The sequence below is a fragment of the Physeter macrocephalus genome, chromosome 21 (assembly GCF_002837175.3).
Source record: "Physeter macrocephalus isolate SW-GA chromosome 21, ASM283717v5, whole genome shotgun sequence".
In the NCBI taxonomy this organism is placed as follows: domain Eukaryota; kingdom Metazoa; phylum Chordata; class Mammalia; order Artiodactyla; family Physeteridae; genus Physeter; species Physeter macrocephalus.
Window position 1 is genome coordinate 118,980,915 of NC_041234.1, and position 16,693 is coordinate 118,997,607.

A 16,693-nucleotide genomic window follows, 5' to 3' on the forward strand; every position below is an offset into this window, starting at 1 on the left:
AGCAGTGCTTGTGGCCAAGGTATTTGGAGGGCCTCTACGTATTTTGCCAGTTGAGTCTTAATAATGCTATTAGTACATTGGATTAAACCAAAAGATTGAAGGTGGTAAGCACAGAGAGGAAGTGTTGTAAAACCAGCCAAACAGCACAGACTTGTCAAAGCACCCGGCCAGTAAAATGGGTCCCCCAATCACTATGAAGTTCAAGGGGAAGTTTCCAGGTAAGGAGAATCTTTTCCAAAAGAACATAAGCCACCGAGATGGGAGTAGCCTATCTTCAAGGGAAGGCTTTAGTCCAGTGTGAAAACATACAGACCGTGCCTAAAACATGTTTATATCCATCAGATGGAGGAAGTTGTGTGAAATCCATTTGCCAGACCTCGAATGGTCCGTTAGGCAGTTTAAAATGTCCAGGAGCAGTGCAAACAGACTTCCCTGGGTTGGACTTAGAACAAGTGGGATAAGTGAGGTGTAGGCACTTTTTTGTGACCTTATTGATGTTTCTCCACCGATACTGGTTCATGAAGACTTATCATTTTATATTAGACGAGTTATTTAATCCATGTACAGTGGTGAGCAGGACTGGGTCATTATTTGGTCCAAACCCAGAGCTTTCTCTTTTTATCAAACCCACAACTGTTGAAGTTCCAATCTTGTCTTTCCTTTTCTCTAGCCATTTTTTTTTCTAAATTATCATTTGGGAAAATATCTCTTTGAACCACGACAGAGGTTTGGCTGCTGTGGGTCCCTTGAACAGCAGCAGTCCTTGCAGAAATATCAGCAAAGCTCATTTCTCTTAAGCTTCCAGAGAGTCAAGTTCAGGATGCCCTGGAGTCTTAATAGTAGCTAAACTGACAGGTAAAAGTATTGCAGTGACTGTGATGGCTCTAAGGCAAGGGGTGTACCCTTGTGACTCACGGTCCACTTGCGGTGCGTTAATGGTCAGCCCATGTTTTGGGGTGAGTTCCCCAAGGGCATTCGGGGATCTGATAATTGGGATGCCCAAGGGCAGGCTTTGAAGGCTGTGCCATCCAGTTCATCCCATAAAATTGTGTCGGGGTTGTTACTGGTTAGTAAAGCATCCAGAGGTTTGACCATAAGAGAGAAATCTGGAATTCAGTTTCGGCAATAACCGACTAGCCTGTGAAAACCTCACAGTTGGTGTTTAGTTTTGGGTTTGAGGAAACTTAGGACGCCATGAAGTCTAGCTGGATCTAGGTGTAACCCTTGTTCTGATATGAGATGTCCTAAATATCAAACTGGGCAAACTGTAATTTTTCTCTGGCGCCCTATGTACCTTTAAGGCTAAAAGCTCTAGCAAGTGGGAGACAAACAAACAAACAAAAGCTTTAGCAAGTGGCTGGTGTCTTCCTGTGAGGAGGCTTGAGAATCATCCACACAGTGCAATGAAGTAGAGCCTCTAAGGAAATTCATATCATCCCGGTCAGCCTTCAGGATCTGTGAGGAAGTAAGGACTGTCAGTAAAACCCCGAGGTGTTACTGTCCAGGTGAATTGTTTCTCTTCCCCAGTGAAGGCAAAAAGGTATTGGCTGGCTTCATCAACTGGAACACTAAAGAACGCACTGCACAAATCAATTATGGTAAAGAATTTACTTCCGGTAGGAATATATGTTAGTAATGTATGAGGGTTAGGAACAACAGGGTGTCAAGGGATAACAGTGTAGTTTATTGCCGGGAGGTCCTGGACAAACCTCCACCCTCAGCCCTTAGGTTTTCTCACTGGTAAAATGGGAGTGTTACAGGGGCTAGAACAAGGGATAACGAGACCTCGAGCCTTGTAAGCTTCTATTATGGGCTCTATGCCTTCGTGGGGTTCTTTACTTAGAGGATATTGGTTAATTTTGAGAAGAGGTTTTGAGGGGTCTATTTTAATTTTGATGGGAGGTGTGCTGTGCATTTTGCCAACATCAGTTGGAGATTTTGCACGTAAAGAAAGTGGTAGCCGATTCAACAGGGATAAATGATCAGTGTTTCCAGAATCCATTTTATTATCATCAGAGATGAAAAATAAAAGATGCCAAAGGGTCATTTAATTCATCTGGTGAGTTACTTTGATGACCGCTATCAACTTCTAGAATTATTTCCCCCTTTTGTGAGACAGAAATTCTAGCATGATACTTCCCTAAGAAGTCTCAGCCTAGTGAATGGATAGGAGTAGAGGAACTAAGGAGAAAAGAGTAAATAAAAAAAAAAGGGGGGGGGGCTAAACAAAAGGGAATAAATTCAGAGACAGGAACCTCTTGAGGTTCGTTAGAGGTGCCCGCTATTTGAATTGTTTTAGTACTCTGAAGCAGGTGCTGTTTTACAGCAGCGGAGTTGAGCACTGAGAGTGTGGCTCTAGTGTCAATTGGGACTGGAAGAGATTCACTCCACCTCTGGAGAAGTATTTCTCAAAGACGATTGAAAGGCCTCCCTTTCAATGGGATTAGCAAGAGCCCCTGTAGTTCCTCAGAGCCCATCACTGGGGGTTAGGAGAGCATTGAAAAGGCTGGTTAGAGGGCTAAAGGGGCCTAAAATGCTTAAATTTGGAACAATCTGTTTTCCAATATCCTGGCCCTTTGCAATAATAGCAGAAACTAGGAGGGTTGTGGTTTCATTTAGGATCCTTCATTTACTTGAGTTGAAGATTAAGAATGTTGGTGGCCTTCCTTTGAGGTGACTTATCTAGAGTGTGAGAGAGCTGGTTTGCCAGATTAATTAAATCTGCAGTGGACATAGTTGCGCATTCCATCCTGGTCCTTTTTACTAGAAGGAGAATGTCCCGCTTCAGTCCACTGATAAACATAGAATTAAAAGCTACCCAGGTGGAATCGACATCTGAAGGAAGACCAGAATTTGTTTTTAATAATCTGAAGTCAATTATAATATTCATGAACAGGTTCGTCGTATTTTTGTGTTCAAGCCTGAATTTTGTTCCAATAAACAGGCTTTAGCAAAGCCCTAGGAATTGCTCACAAAGTTGCCTAGTGATTGCCTGAGCCTGATCATATAATAAGTCAGTGGGTTGGTCTCCCCGTTGTAATTCCAGAGACCTTTCAGGATTTTCCCCATTAGTGGTTTTCATCTAGTGCTGGGCCTGGCCTTCACAGTCAAGCATATGAACTAGCTCACGTAAGCAGAGAAACCAGGTTGATAAGTTTGAATGACTCTATTAAATTCTTCAGAAAATCTGTGGGGATCTTTGGTTACTTTGGGAAAGTCTTTGACTGTGGCTTGCAGTTCAGCTTTAGTGCAAAAGGAATATGAGAAATAAATGGTTTAAGCCTTTGTATCCTCAGAAGGCTTAACTCTAAAGGGACAGGTCCCGACAAGTTCAGAGGAGAAGAGAGTGGAGAGAGTTTCAGAGAAGAGGGAAAGTTTGGTGGGAGAATGGGTATGGGAGATTTGAAGGTATAGAGGAGGCATAGGTGGCATAGAAGGGAAGGAGGAAGATGGCGCTGGAAGTGAGGCTATGAGGAAGTGAGGGAGAGACACAAGATGGTGCCGAGGCAGAACCTAAGACAAAGAAGCCAAGGAAGAAGAGTCCGAGGCTTAGGGAGCCATTTTATCTGTCCATAATCCTTTGTTTGCCTCAGTTAATCTTAAAATCTTATTTTGCAGAGAGGCAATTTTAGACTCCTCATAATATTGGGAAGCCTCAAAATCCCAATGGAAATCAGCATTCCACTCAGTCCTGGAAAAGTTTTGAGCTACTATAGTCCAATTCAGTTTTAAGGAAATTAAGGTTGGGGATTTCAAAAGTTCCCCATCACGGCCATGGATATGCTAAAGTGCCTTTGGTCAGGTCAGTCCGTTTAGTTAGAAATGTGCGTGAGGAAGGACCAAAGGTTTTTCAACATAAAACAGGCCAGAGTCCCTGTCGGCGGGGGGTGCCCACAAAATGCTTAGATAGCTGGGACCCATTTCCTAGAGGTTTTTCCTCTAAAGGACGGTTTTCAAACAGCTTAAACAGCTTACAGCACAAATGGCTCAACGCATACAGCTTGCAAGCGAATCCCAGCCGATCTTAAGGAAATAGCTTGGTTTTGGAGGAGCCACGCTGAAGGGTTTTTTTTAAAAGCCAGTCTCCAGAAGACAGCCCTTTCGAAGGAATAGGCTGAAGGCTGAACCGGCACAGTTTTATTTGAAGCAGCCCCTTCCCGATGGAATTGGGCCAAAAGCATTTTCAGCCAGCTTTGGTTGAAGCAGTCTGATCTCAAGATCAGACCTAAGTGCCAAACGAATACTCGCATACAGAACAAGGCCTTTACCGGGAAAATGAAACCTTAATATAGATGCCGAATAAAGCCTGGAGAGCTTCAAACGCGAAGAGGGTGTGAACCCAGATCCAGGAGAAAGACGTACCTTCACACTCCAGGGTTGGTGAGAAAAACAGTGAACAGCAATGGGCTCAGTGTAGGTACCACACCAGCTCGCTCACCAGCCCTGGAGCCGTTGAGAGTATTCTCCGGTCCCTGCAAGGGCAAGCAAAGCGTTGACCTGAGACAACTAGACAGCCAGCTGTTTCTCCAGCAAAGATGCATTTGCTTGGGATCAGCAGAGAATTGCAATTTGGGGTCTGCAACCATGGCGAGCCACTTAGAAAGCCCTGCACGGCCAGGGAAGGAGAACCCTTTTATAGAGGGGAAAAGGGAGTTGGGGGAGCTACAGTAAACAAAGAGTCCACGGCTTTTCTTTGCTTGAGTCCTTGCCAGGAAATAAATGGAGTCTGTCTTCTTCCTCTTGTGCTGTGCTGTTGTCACAGGGCGTGAGTGCGCCCCCTTCTGATCTCCCAACTCTACCTAAATGGCCTTTCTGTTTATTAATGTTTTACAGACCTTATACATTATTCACCTTATGGAGCTTTATTTTCCTCGTCTGTAAAGTGGGAATTAAAACAAAACACATACCACTGACTGACTTTAGGACCCAAAAAGATAACATGTGTAAGACACCTACCACATGATAGGAACTCGGTAAATGATGATATCTCCCGTGCCGGTCAGAGGTGAGACTGGTGGTGGGTAAGGAGTAGGGTTAGTTAACAGTTACCTTACGATAACTGAAGGTGGTGGATGAGCACTCACTTCAAGGTATTGATTTTCTGAACTGATCAAAATCATCTCCTTTGCCTATCTGCCTTTGGATGAGGTTCCCGAAATAAACTAGTTCTGTCTTCGGATCATGTAAGTCTATTAAGATGACATTTTCCAATGATTTCTTTACTGAAAGAAGCTATATTGAAAGAGAAGAAATATTTCAAAAGCAGAGTAGTTATTTTTCAATGGGGGGGATCAGTTTGTACATTCGTTCCGGGGGTATTGACAAGAGTGAATTGTATGCAGAGCCCTGGAGCCATAAAACACCCCTCTTCCCCCCTCCATCCCTGCCCAAAGGAGAGTACTGGTCTAGGTGGTGGATAGCAATATCAACTCTTCATCTCAGTCTGCTTACCTGAGCACTGGAGAGTCTGCTTCTTGGCTCTGAGGGAATAAATGATAGCACATGCAGAATTCATCTCTGAGGAACACATTTTCTCGAGAAGAGAATTAAAATCGTACAAGAGCCATTTTCAAGCAAATTACAGTATTATACGTCCTAAATCATATACTTAAGGGGAGAAGAAACTTAGAGGAATGGAACGATCAAAGGGAGAAGGGCTAATGAGGGTGTTTGAGAGGCTCATGTTGGACGGTACAGATTACCGAGCACTTTTTTCCAAACACTATTTTATCTTTACAAGACACCTACAAGGTGTGTATTATGAGTCTCACTTTAAGCACTGGGAAGCTGGGGCTCAGGGAAGTTAAGATTCTTGCTCTAGGTCTCACAGCTGGGAAGTGTCAGAGCTGAAGTGTGAGCCCAAGTGTGTGTGACCCCCAAATTCTCTCCATCTCCCATGGCAACTCTGACATGCTAGGCACAGCGGTGGGGGCTGGGAAAAACAGGAGGCCATTTCAGGCATGATCCCTAAGGAACCACTTAAGTGCATAGTGACTCTTGGGGACAGGTAGGCTCTGGAGATGCTGGTACTAATGCAGTTGCCAGGGATGGCTGAGAGGCAGTTGGGCCTGAAGAAAAAAAGGATACCTACAACTTGACTCAAGATTTCACATTTCAGACATGGGGTGGTAGTGGGTTTCCTCTGTGAGCCTACGGAGTAGCTTTGGTTAGAATAATCTTAAAAATTAGCTCCTTAAACTTTGGTCACAGCCTGTAACCAAGAGGGGAAATCTGGTTTTCCTTTCTTCCATTGCTTCAGATTAGATCATCTCGGCTGTAAATTAAACAAGCAGAGACACTTAGGATTATATTTTTACTGTCATCAGTTTCCTGACTCCGTGCCACAACTGTTCAAAACACACCTCAGTTTGTGCCTCATTGACGTATGAAAGGACAGTATTCACTGGGGCGTCTTTTTCATATTTACAGTTTCATTTATACAGCAAGTAGAAGTAGGTGCTTTTCTGAGCCAAGAACAACCTTCCATTAAAGTAATTCAGCAGCGTTGACTACTTTACCAATGAATATCAAACCTTGGGGAAAGATTCAAAAAGAGTAAAAAACATTAAGGGCCCAATTTAAGAGTAACATTTTGAGATTTTACATAATGAGACAGAGGTACTTTTCTTCGTAAAATTAGAAACTGTTCTTTTCATGTAAATATAGCTAGGAAAGTGTTCTTTGATCGTTTTCTTTCTTTTTGAAAATTAACTGATGCAATTTGGAAAAGGAAATTTCTGTTTGTATCCGTTCCTAACCAAAGACCAGCAATGGATGTGACTGCAGACCCTCTGTTTTATACATGCGTAGACTGGTTAGGTGTGAAAGACTCCTCAGTACTTTTCATTAACAATGTATGTGTTTATTGGTTATTTGTACATTCTGATTTTTAAGTCAAATATTTGCCATCTATATTGACATATAGAGGAGTGTGAAATGTAAATTCACGGAAGAATTTGGAAAACTTTGCTTTTCTTTATTTTATATTTTCGGTATTCAAGCCAGTGGATTTAAAGCAAGACCTAACTGCCTCATAATGTTTTCTTGTCAAAGCTAGTGTCTTGTCCAGTAACACCCACTGCATCCTTTGATATAACACTGTTCAGTAGAACATTTTGTGACGACAGAAATGCTCTTTAATCTGTTCTGTTTAATACAGTAGCCACTGGCCACATGTAGCTATGGAGCACTTAAGCTATGTCTGCTGTAACTGAAAAACTAAATTTTAAATTTTCTTTAATTTTGATTTTAATTTAGCCACATGTAGTTAGTGGGTACCATATTAGACATCCATTCACGTGCTGTTTATCTCAGGCATAAAGATAGTTAGTATTTAGAAGTCAATATGGAGTCATTCAGTTGCTCTTAAGGAACAGATGGAAGCCTCAGCTGGTCTTTGAAAGTAATTGTGTCAAGCTGAGCAGGCCTGGGATGAGGGATGTGCAAATATTTTAATGAACTAACTGGTCAGTTTGTTGATTCCTTTATGCACTCAGCAGATATTCACGAAAACACCTAGTAAGTGCTCTTCACTGTGGTAGGTGCTGGGGCTACAAGGGGGTCAAAGGAAGCGCACCGCCTTCAAGAAACACACCAGGCAGAAAAAAGCAATAACAAACTTCCGTACAAATCAGAAGAGAGTTGAGAAAGAGGGAAAAGTCAAAGAGAGCTACGATACGACCCAGCAATCCCACTACTGGGCATATGCCCCGACAAAGCCATAATTCAGAAAGACACACGCACCCCAGTGTTCGCTGCAGCGCTATTTACAACAGCCAGGACACGGAAGCCACCTGAATGCCCGTCGGCAGACGAATGGATAAAGAAGGTGTGGTACACGTGTACGATGGAATATTACCCAGCCATGAAAAAGAATGAAATAGTGCCATCTGCAAAGATGTGGATGGACCTAGAGGTTGTCATACGGAGTGAAGTAAGTCAGAAAGAGAGAAACAAATATCGTATGCTAACACATATACGTGGAATGTAAAAAAACGGGACAGATGAACCGGTTTGCAAGGCAGAAATGGAGACACAGATGCAGAGAGCAAACGTGTGGACCCCAAGGGGGGGAAAGCAGGGGTGTGGGTGGTGGTGCTGGGATGAATTGGGAGATTGGGACTGACGTATGTACACTAACGTATATAAAATAGATAACTAATAAGAACCCGCTGTATAAAAAATAAAGAAATAAAATTCAAAACTTCCGAAAAAACCCCACTTCATTCTAATGAGGGTCCGGATGATTTACTTTATTATAGATATGGTGCAGAACAACCTTCTCTGTAGGAAAAGCGACACGTCAAAGATGGATGATGTTACGTATTAAGAAAAATGAAACAGATTTTTGTTTCTTATTTGAACTGTTGAAAACCAAAATTTAACGGAGTAAATTTGAAAATCGAATTGGCTTGATTAGGCGATTCATGAATTGGGCAGCATATCCCATCTAGCAACGGGAAGGGGGTTGTACAGAATGGAAGGTTTTTATAGGAAGAGGGGTGGGGCCAGGGAGTTATTAGCAAAAGAAAAGAAAGGATTATTTTTAGGCCAGGACATCTTTTGGGGGAGAAGAGTAATGGCAAGGGTTTAATCCTGCAGGTTGCCTCTTCTTCCCTTGGGGGATAGAGAGGACCCATGTGACAGATTACTTAATTGGTGCTGACCAGGAAATTCCAGACCGTAATTAAGATTACATTTGCGGTGAAGGTTGAAACTACAGTTAAATTAGGTATTAAATCTGGGTTTGGTATCATGGACTTCAGCACAAAGCGATGCCATCCGGGGCCTATGGTTTTTCTCTTTGACAGAACCTCATTTTTATCGTGTTATAGAGAATTTAGATTGAAATGTCAAGTGAGATGTGTTTACCATCTCTCTTTTCACTTATTTATAGAAGCAGTCAAGGCCAAAGAAGTTCTAGGATGAAACTCCTGCATGCTGAACCTGATGCTCCTGCCTCAGAAGTACGTACACTGAGTACACAGAGTAAAAGCTTGGACCCTCATTCCCATAATGTTGACTCTTTAGTTAATGTGTGTTGCCAAGGTGGGGGAAGAAAACAAATTTCCCTCTACGCTTCTAGGTTCTTGGCTGAGATGCCCCTGTAATAAAAAGACAGGATTAACAGGAGAAAAACAAACAGATGTTTAATAACATGTACATCTCCTTGTATACGTGGGAGAGACCCCGGAATACTGCATAACTCTCCAAAATGGCTCAAGCTACCAGCTTAAATGCCATGTTCAGCTAAAGATAAAAGAAGATGTTGGGGGTGGGGAGTCAGTTGTGGGGAAGCTGGTTATGCAGATTTGAGTCCTGGCTTTCTGCACTGACAAGAGTTCCTAGAAATTTCGACTCACCCTTTTCTTCCCAGTGCAAAGAGGTAGACACACTTACAAGTGGAAATATCTCTTACAGTGGAGTAACTTCTGTCGGTTTTCAGAGCTTCTCCTCTGTCTGCCGTTTCTTAAACATAAACCAGCTCAAAATAATCCTTATGCCACGGAGGCAAATTCAGCTTCCCTTGTCCTACGTAGGTTTTAATTTCAAGAAATATCCCGTATGGGCATAGCACCTGAGCGGTGTCACACGGTTGCCTTTCTGCAGCCATTTCTTATTGGGAGCCAGTAATGGCCATGCTTAGAATGATCCCTGTAGTAGCTTTAAGAAGAATTAAGCTGTGCTCTACGCCAGACGTTGTTCAAGGTCTTTTTGACTTGTGAGTGCATTTCAGAGTGAGAGGTTAGTGACCTGCCTGCTACTGTAGGCTATGTGATTAGCCTCATGAGATGGCAGAGTCATCTGCCCACTATGGGCAGAACCCAATTCCTAACTAATCTGGATTGTCCTCCATCCTTTCCTCTTCTTTTTGGTAAACTTATGTATTTATTTATTTTTGGCTGCATCGGGTCTTCGTTGCCGCACGCAGGCTTTCTCTAGTTGTGGCGAGCGGGGGCTACTCTTCGTTGCGGTGCGCGGGCTTCTCATTGCGGTGGCTTCTCCTGTTGCGGAGCACGGGCTCTAGGCACGTGAGCTTCGGTAGTTGTGGCACGTGGGCTCAGTAGTTGTGGCTCGCGGGCTCTAGAGCGCAGGCTCAGTAGTTGTGGCGCATGGGCCTAGTTGCTCCGCGGCATGTGGGATCTTCCCGGACCAGGGCTCGAACCCGTGTCCCCTGCATTGGCAGGCGGATTCTTAACCACTGCGCCACCAGGGAAGTCCTGCCTCCATCTTTTTCTTAAGCCGTTAAATGTATCATCCAATTATCCATTCACCAGAGGTTCCTCTAGAGAATCCTATAGAGATACACCTTAATAGAAATATGACACCTGGTTCTGCCCTCAACGATCTAAATTCTAGTCTGGGAGATAAGATCAAACTGCAAGCAAAACAGATATAGAAGAACAGGGAAAGAATCCTAGGAAACCTTCCCAATGGATAGTCTTCCACCTTACCTGTCACTCCATGGGTGCATGTAACATAGCTGCTAGGCTGGTTCGCTGTGGTGGTGACAGTACTACAGAGAGAAAAGTTGACCTAGACATCAGAAGATAAGGGTTCGATTCCTGATTCAGCCATTTACCAATTATGTGACTGGGGGAATGTTATTTTACCACGGAGCGCCTCAGTTTCATTATCTGTAAAATGGGAGTGGTAATCACCTCTGCCAGGCTACCTCATAAAGATACATGATAATGCTCAAAGGAACCTCATTTATTAATGTATTGTCTGCACTCGTGCAATAGAATGAAACTTCTGTGAGAGCAGGGGTACTTGTTCATCAGCATATCACCAAATACCTTGAACAGGGCTGGCCACACATAGTAGGTGCTCATAATAAATAGTAGATGCACAAATGAATATTGTATGTTAAAGCACTCTTATTTTTATAGCGCTCTATAAATGTCTGGTAAAGGGATTTCAAGAGCAGTATCAACAGGTTGGATGTGTAGACTCTCACTTTGGTTTTCAGGCTAACATGTGATTTTGCTTGAAAGGATTTTCATGTTCCGTGGACTGTGCAGGTATTTAAGTTCTTCTGTAACGTGGAGATGCCGTGAACACATGTTTTCAATATGAAGTGCTGATTTTTCTATTGTATTGTCTAACTCTTGCTCATGCAACAAGCTACTTCTGTGTAGATAAAACTTTCTCCCTTTTGAAGACGTACCTCTGCTTAACCTAGCATTCTGTTCAAGACAGTAGGAAACAGTGAGGAAATTAGGTAGAAGAAGGTTAATTTAAATAGAGCAGTGCTCTGTTTACGCACAAACTAATTTTCAGCTATGGTAGGAAAAAAGGCCAAGGCATCCATATAGCTCTGGCCCTCAGTCTGACATCTACACAGCTGACATCCGGACTTCAGCAGTCAGTCAACAGATATTTACCCAGGATCTGTAGTGTGCTATGTGTGAAGAATCCATTCCTTCAACTTAATGTTCTGAGGAAAGTTGGATTAAAAAATTCTCACTTTATAAAATTTATAAAACCTAAGTAATTTTAACATTGAAAGGTAAGTTTTTTTAAAGAAATTCATAACCTTACCACAGTGGCACGGTTGCCGTTTAATTTTGCTAATTTCCATTCAGTATCAGTCTACCATCACATCTGTTTTTTACTTAGTTATAATGGTAGCTTGCCTGCTACTCCATTCCCTTTGGATTTCACTTATCGCTAAATTCTACCTTTGCACAGTCCCAAATTTAATCATTTCAGTAACTGTACAATATACTGTGGAATTGGGGGACTTCTGTTTCCAATCAAGATGGAGTGACAGGGACCAGATTGACTTTCCTGCCCCAAACAGCCAAAAATAAAAGACAAAAATATATGAAATAACACTTTTCAAGGTAATGGACATCAGGCAACAAAGGACAGGGACTCTTAAGAGATGGGAAACGAATCAATCAAATGAGCCCTACAATTGCCCTAGCTTATGCCTAGCAAGTTTCCAGGCCATGTAGCCAAGAGGGAGAACACACAGGGATCCCAGTGGAATTCCTGAGCTGAGGAGATTGACATGAGACTAGGTAGTCTAAAGCTGCTAGCAGAGTACCAGAGGGGAGGGGGCTGTATGGGCAGAGGATGCCAGGGATCTGTGAGGAGAAAGAACCACCCAAGAGGGTTAGAGGGAACAGTGCCAGCGTTCATACAGGGCTGGTGGTACTACCTGTTTCTACCAGCCACACTAGAAATCCTCATAATACTCAGGAGATGAGGTATAAAAGTACACAGAAAGGTCTTGCCTTAGTTATAGGGAAAAATTAGCCCTAGGCTAACTATTGCTCTGGTTCTGACTATCAGATCATTAAGGCAAGACCAAAGGGATCATATCAAGCAATTTAACTACATTCCAGAACAAAGATGAAGAATGTTTATAGGAATGCAGAATTATCCAGTACCCCCAGAAGGCAAAATTAACAATATTTGACATTCAGTCAGAGATTACCAGGCATTCAAAAAAAGCAATAATAATATGTAACTCTTATTGGAGAGAAAGCCCGATCAATAGGTACTCACCCAGATCAATTAGTGGACAGGAATTAGAATTAGTGGACAGGAATATTAACATACGTGTTACGTACGTTCAAGATTTTAAGTAGAGACGTGGAAGATGGCGAAAAATCTGAAGTTGAAATTTGAGCAATGAAAACAACGCCAGACGGGACTGATGGCAGATTAAACATTGCAGCTTTAGTAGGTTGGGGGATTTAAAGACAAAGCAATAGAAATTCTCCAAAATTAAACACAAAGGGAAAAAACGTTTTAAAAGAACAAGGAAAAAGAAAAGAGCATCAATTAGCTGTTAGAAACTCTTCAAGTGGACAAATATATGTGTAAATGGAGTCTCCAAAGTGTAGAGGGAAGTACAGAAATATTTGAAATAATAATGGCCAGAGAATTGTCCATGTTTGATAAAAGCTATAAACCCAGAGATTCAAGGATCTCAACTAAACCTAAGCAAAAGAAACATGAAGAAAACCACACAAAGCATACACTGGCCCCCTGCCGGGGATCATCATATTTTGATCTGTCAGCTGTTAGTATGGACAGTGCTGAGGCATGTTCTGTTGAGAACAGCTGTTAACTGGCAAGGAGTTGAGAACAAGGCAATGTATTGAGAACAAAGTTCTTTCCACAAAACCACCACCTCACCATTTGAACAGCAGTGGCTTTAAGTAGTAGCATCCATGCCAATCCAAAGCAAAGTCTTCCTAATTGACTCTGTCCCAAATACTTTATTTTAAATGATGAGTTTAGGTGACTCATGGTGCCAGCTTCTGACATTCTGTCATCCATCCCTAGAGATCTGTTGTTCCTGGACTGTGTTGCACTACGCAGGCATTTTGGCGAAATTGGAGCTTGTACATTATCAGGTTGCTTTCTCACTCAAATCCATTGTGCCTGGAGCTGGTAGACTCTTCTTTAGAAGGAGTTGGCTTTGAGCTTGTACCAGGGGCTGGGTGGGGCAGGAGAGCCATAGTATATATCAGACTCAGAAGCACGCTGCCCAAGCTGATTATGTGTTAACGAGGAGAGCAGGACAGACCTGAGTTAGGGAGCAATCATGAAAGCATCGTCCATTGATTTTACACCTGCGGTGTGCTAAGCACTTAATCATGTGTTCATTCAACAGATACTTACTGTCTGCAGAAAGTGGTCTAAGAAGGTCAGCCCTAACTCAATCTAGGGGTGTCGGGAGTGGGGGGTGACGTGGTACTTAGGATTAAGTTTTATTGAGGGCTTACGTGTCAAGCATTGGGCTAGGTGCTTGACCCCCACAATAAGTCTATGAGGCGTTATTATTCCAGTTTTCCAGATGGTGAATCTTGGATTCTTGCTATTGAAAAACTTGCCCAAAGTTACGTAATAAGTGGCAGAGCCCAGATTAAAACCAAAGCCTGTCTGGTCCCAATATCTATGCTCTTCCTACACAGTGAAGCATCTGCCTTCAAATCAAAGCTCTTTGTTTTCTCATATTGTCCTATTCTTTGTTTTATGACTTCCTGTTCTTTATATTTTTGAACATTTTAAACATACCTATTTTTAAAGGCCATTTTAGATTCATTTATTAATTCATTGACCAAATATTTATTCAACACCTACTTAGTAACATACACTGTTTTAGGTGAGGGGAGTAGATACATCAGTTAACAAAACTGAAAAATTCCTGTTCTAGAGGAGCTTACATTCCAACAGGAGGAGATAGACTTCGATAAACAAGATACGTATAGTAAATAAACAAATCATATACTAGAAGGTGAGAAGAGCTATTGAAGAAAGTAGAGTAGGAAGCGAAGGATTGGAATTGCAACAGATGGGGGAGGGCAGTGTTAAGTATGAGCAAAGATTGAAGGAGCTGAGAAAGCTAGCCATGAAGATAGCTGGGGGAAAATTCAAGCAGAGGGAAAACCAGTGCAAGGCCTTGAGGTGGAAGTGAGCCTGGTATTTAGAGGAATAGCTGGGGAAGAGTGAGCAAAAGTGAGAGTAGGTACGGATGAAGTCAGAGATGTCATGGCGGTCGGGTCAAGTAGGGCCTTGGAAGCCATCGTATGGAGTTTGGATTTTACTCTAAATGAAATGGGAAGCCATTGGAGAGTTTTGAGCAGAAGAATGATGTGATATGTTTGGTTTATTAAAAAGAGTCACTGGGCTTCCCTGGTGGCGCAGTGGTTGAGGATCCGCCTGCCGATGCAGGGGACGCGGGTTCGTGCCCCGGTCCGGGAAGATCCCACGTGCCGCGGAGCGGCTGGGCCCGTGAGCCATGGCCGCTGCGCCTGCGCGTCCGGAGCCTGTGCTCCGCAACGGGAGAGGCCACAACAGTGAGAGGCCCGCGTACCGCCCCCGCCCCCCCCCAAAAAAAAGAGTCACTATGTTGAGAGTAGGCTGTGGGGAGCAGAGGCAAGATTGGAAGCTGGGAGCCTAGTTAGGAGGTTATCTCAGCAATCCAAGTGAGAGATGATGACGATGGCTTGCACCAGGGTAGTGACAGTGGCAATTGTGAGAAGTGGTCTCTTTGTCGATATATTTTGAAGATAGAGCCCTTGGATTTGCTGACATCGGATGAAATGTGTGAGAAAGAGAGAGAAGTTAGGGATGACTTTAAGGTGCTTGACCGGAGCAACTGGAAGGATGGTATTGCACTAACTTTGAAAACTGTGGGAAGAATTTGCAGGCTTAGGAGTGTTTGTTGGGAGGTGTAATATAGGGTCTCAGTTTTGAAAATGTTTGAGAAGCCTACTCCATAGTTAATTGGAAATGCAGAGCTGGCCTGGAGATAAGGATATGGGAATCATCAACATGGATGGTCTTAAAGCTAAAAGCTTGGATGAAGTGACCAGGGGAGGAAGTAAAGATAGAGATAAGGACAAAGGACTAAGCTTGGAGCACCCCCAACGTTAAGAGAGCACAGAGAAGAGAAGGACTCAGCCATGGAGACTTGAGAGGGAGAGACCAGCGAGGTAAGAGGTAAGCCAAGTGAAGAAAGTGTTTCCAGGAGGAGGGAATGATGACAGTGCCAAACACTGCTGATAGATTAGGTAGGTTGATGACTCAGAAGTGACCATTAGATTTAAGACCTGGAAGCCATTGCTGACTTCGAGAAAAGTTTTGGTGGCGTGTAGACGGGGGCAGGGAGATAACATCCGATTGAGTAGGGTTAAGAGAGGGTAGTGGAGCTGGAGAGGTTGAGGACTTCCCTTTGAGAGGTTTTGCTGTCAAGGGAATCACATAAACAGAGCAGCAGGTGGAGAAGAGGCGGGATCCAGAGAGAATTTTTAAAATTTATTTTTATCTTGTTTTGGCTTAGTTTTATTTTATTTTATTTTATTTATTTATTTATTTTTTGGCCACACCGTATGGCCTGTGGGATCCTAGTTCTCCGACCAGGAATCGATCTCGGGCCCTCGGCAGTAAAAGCACCGAGTCCTAACCACTGGACCACCAGGGAATTCTCCAGAGAGAATTTTTTTTACCCTATTTTTAAAGAAAATTTATTTTACTGCCGTAAGAGTCATAACATGAGATCTACCCTCTTAACAAATTTTTAAGTATACATTATTGTTGACTATAGGTACAATGTTGTCCAGTAGACCTCTACTCTCTAGAGCTTATTCATCGTGCTTTTGATCATTCATTTATTTCTGTCCTTTTTTTTTTTTTTTTTTTTTTTTAAAAGGAGTGCGTTTGTAAAATTCTATTCTATTTTACCTAGGGTTTTTCCCATGGCTATTCAGTCTGTCATCTTGACTGGAAGCCCTATGGCACTTTTTTTTTTCCAAAAAGTAAAATGCAAGCATCTCTTAAAAATTAGGCAGAGCACTTTTGACATTAAGCTAATCAAGGGGAAAATGTGAAAATTGGGGGACATACTTCTGGAGTGCCGCCCCCACAACGTACACTCCTTTCTAGGTCACAAGAGCATCAGGTATTGGGGGCTGCATTGGAAGCCTGCTCTGTGTCTAGCCTCAAAGGCCATGCTTCTCTTTAAAATCCTTTAGTGTATTGTTCATGGAAACTGTTATGGAGTAAAAATGAATCCAAAACTCCTCTTGAACTTGTAAAAGCTTATTGATTACCTTCCTGCCCCCCATGTATGCATGTTCATTTCATCTTTCTTTTTAGCTAACAGCTGCCTCTCTTGAAAGACTGTCTTCAGGCCTTCGTCCTAATTGTATTTTAAACTGGAATCTTT

General features: G+C 42.7%; 1 protein-coding gene across 1 annotated transcript in view; it reads left to right on the forward strand.

The window, feature by feature from the left end:
• The window catches only part of PASD1 (PAS domain containing repressor 1), a 111,891-nt gene that overhangs the window by 80,317 nt on the left and 14,881 nt on the right, over positions 1–16,693 (forward strand). Inside the window, exon 6 of the mRNA XM_055081615.1 lies at positions 8,897–8,966. Coding sequence (XP_054937590.1) covers positions 8,897–8,966 — 70 coding nt within the window. The remainder of the gene's footprint in view (positions 1–8,896; positions 8,967–16,693) is intronic.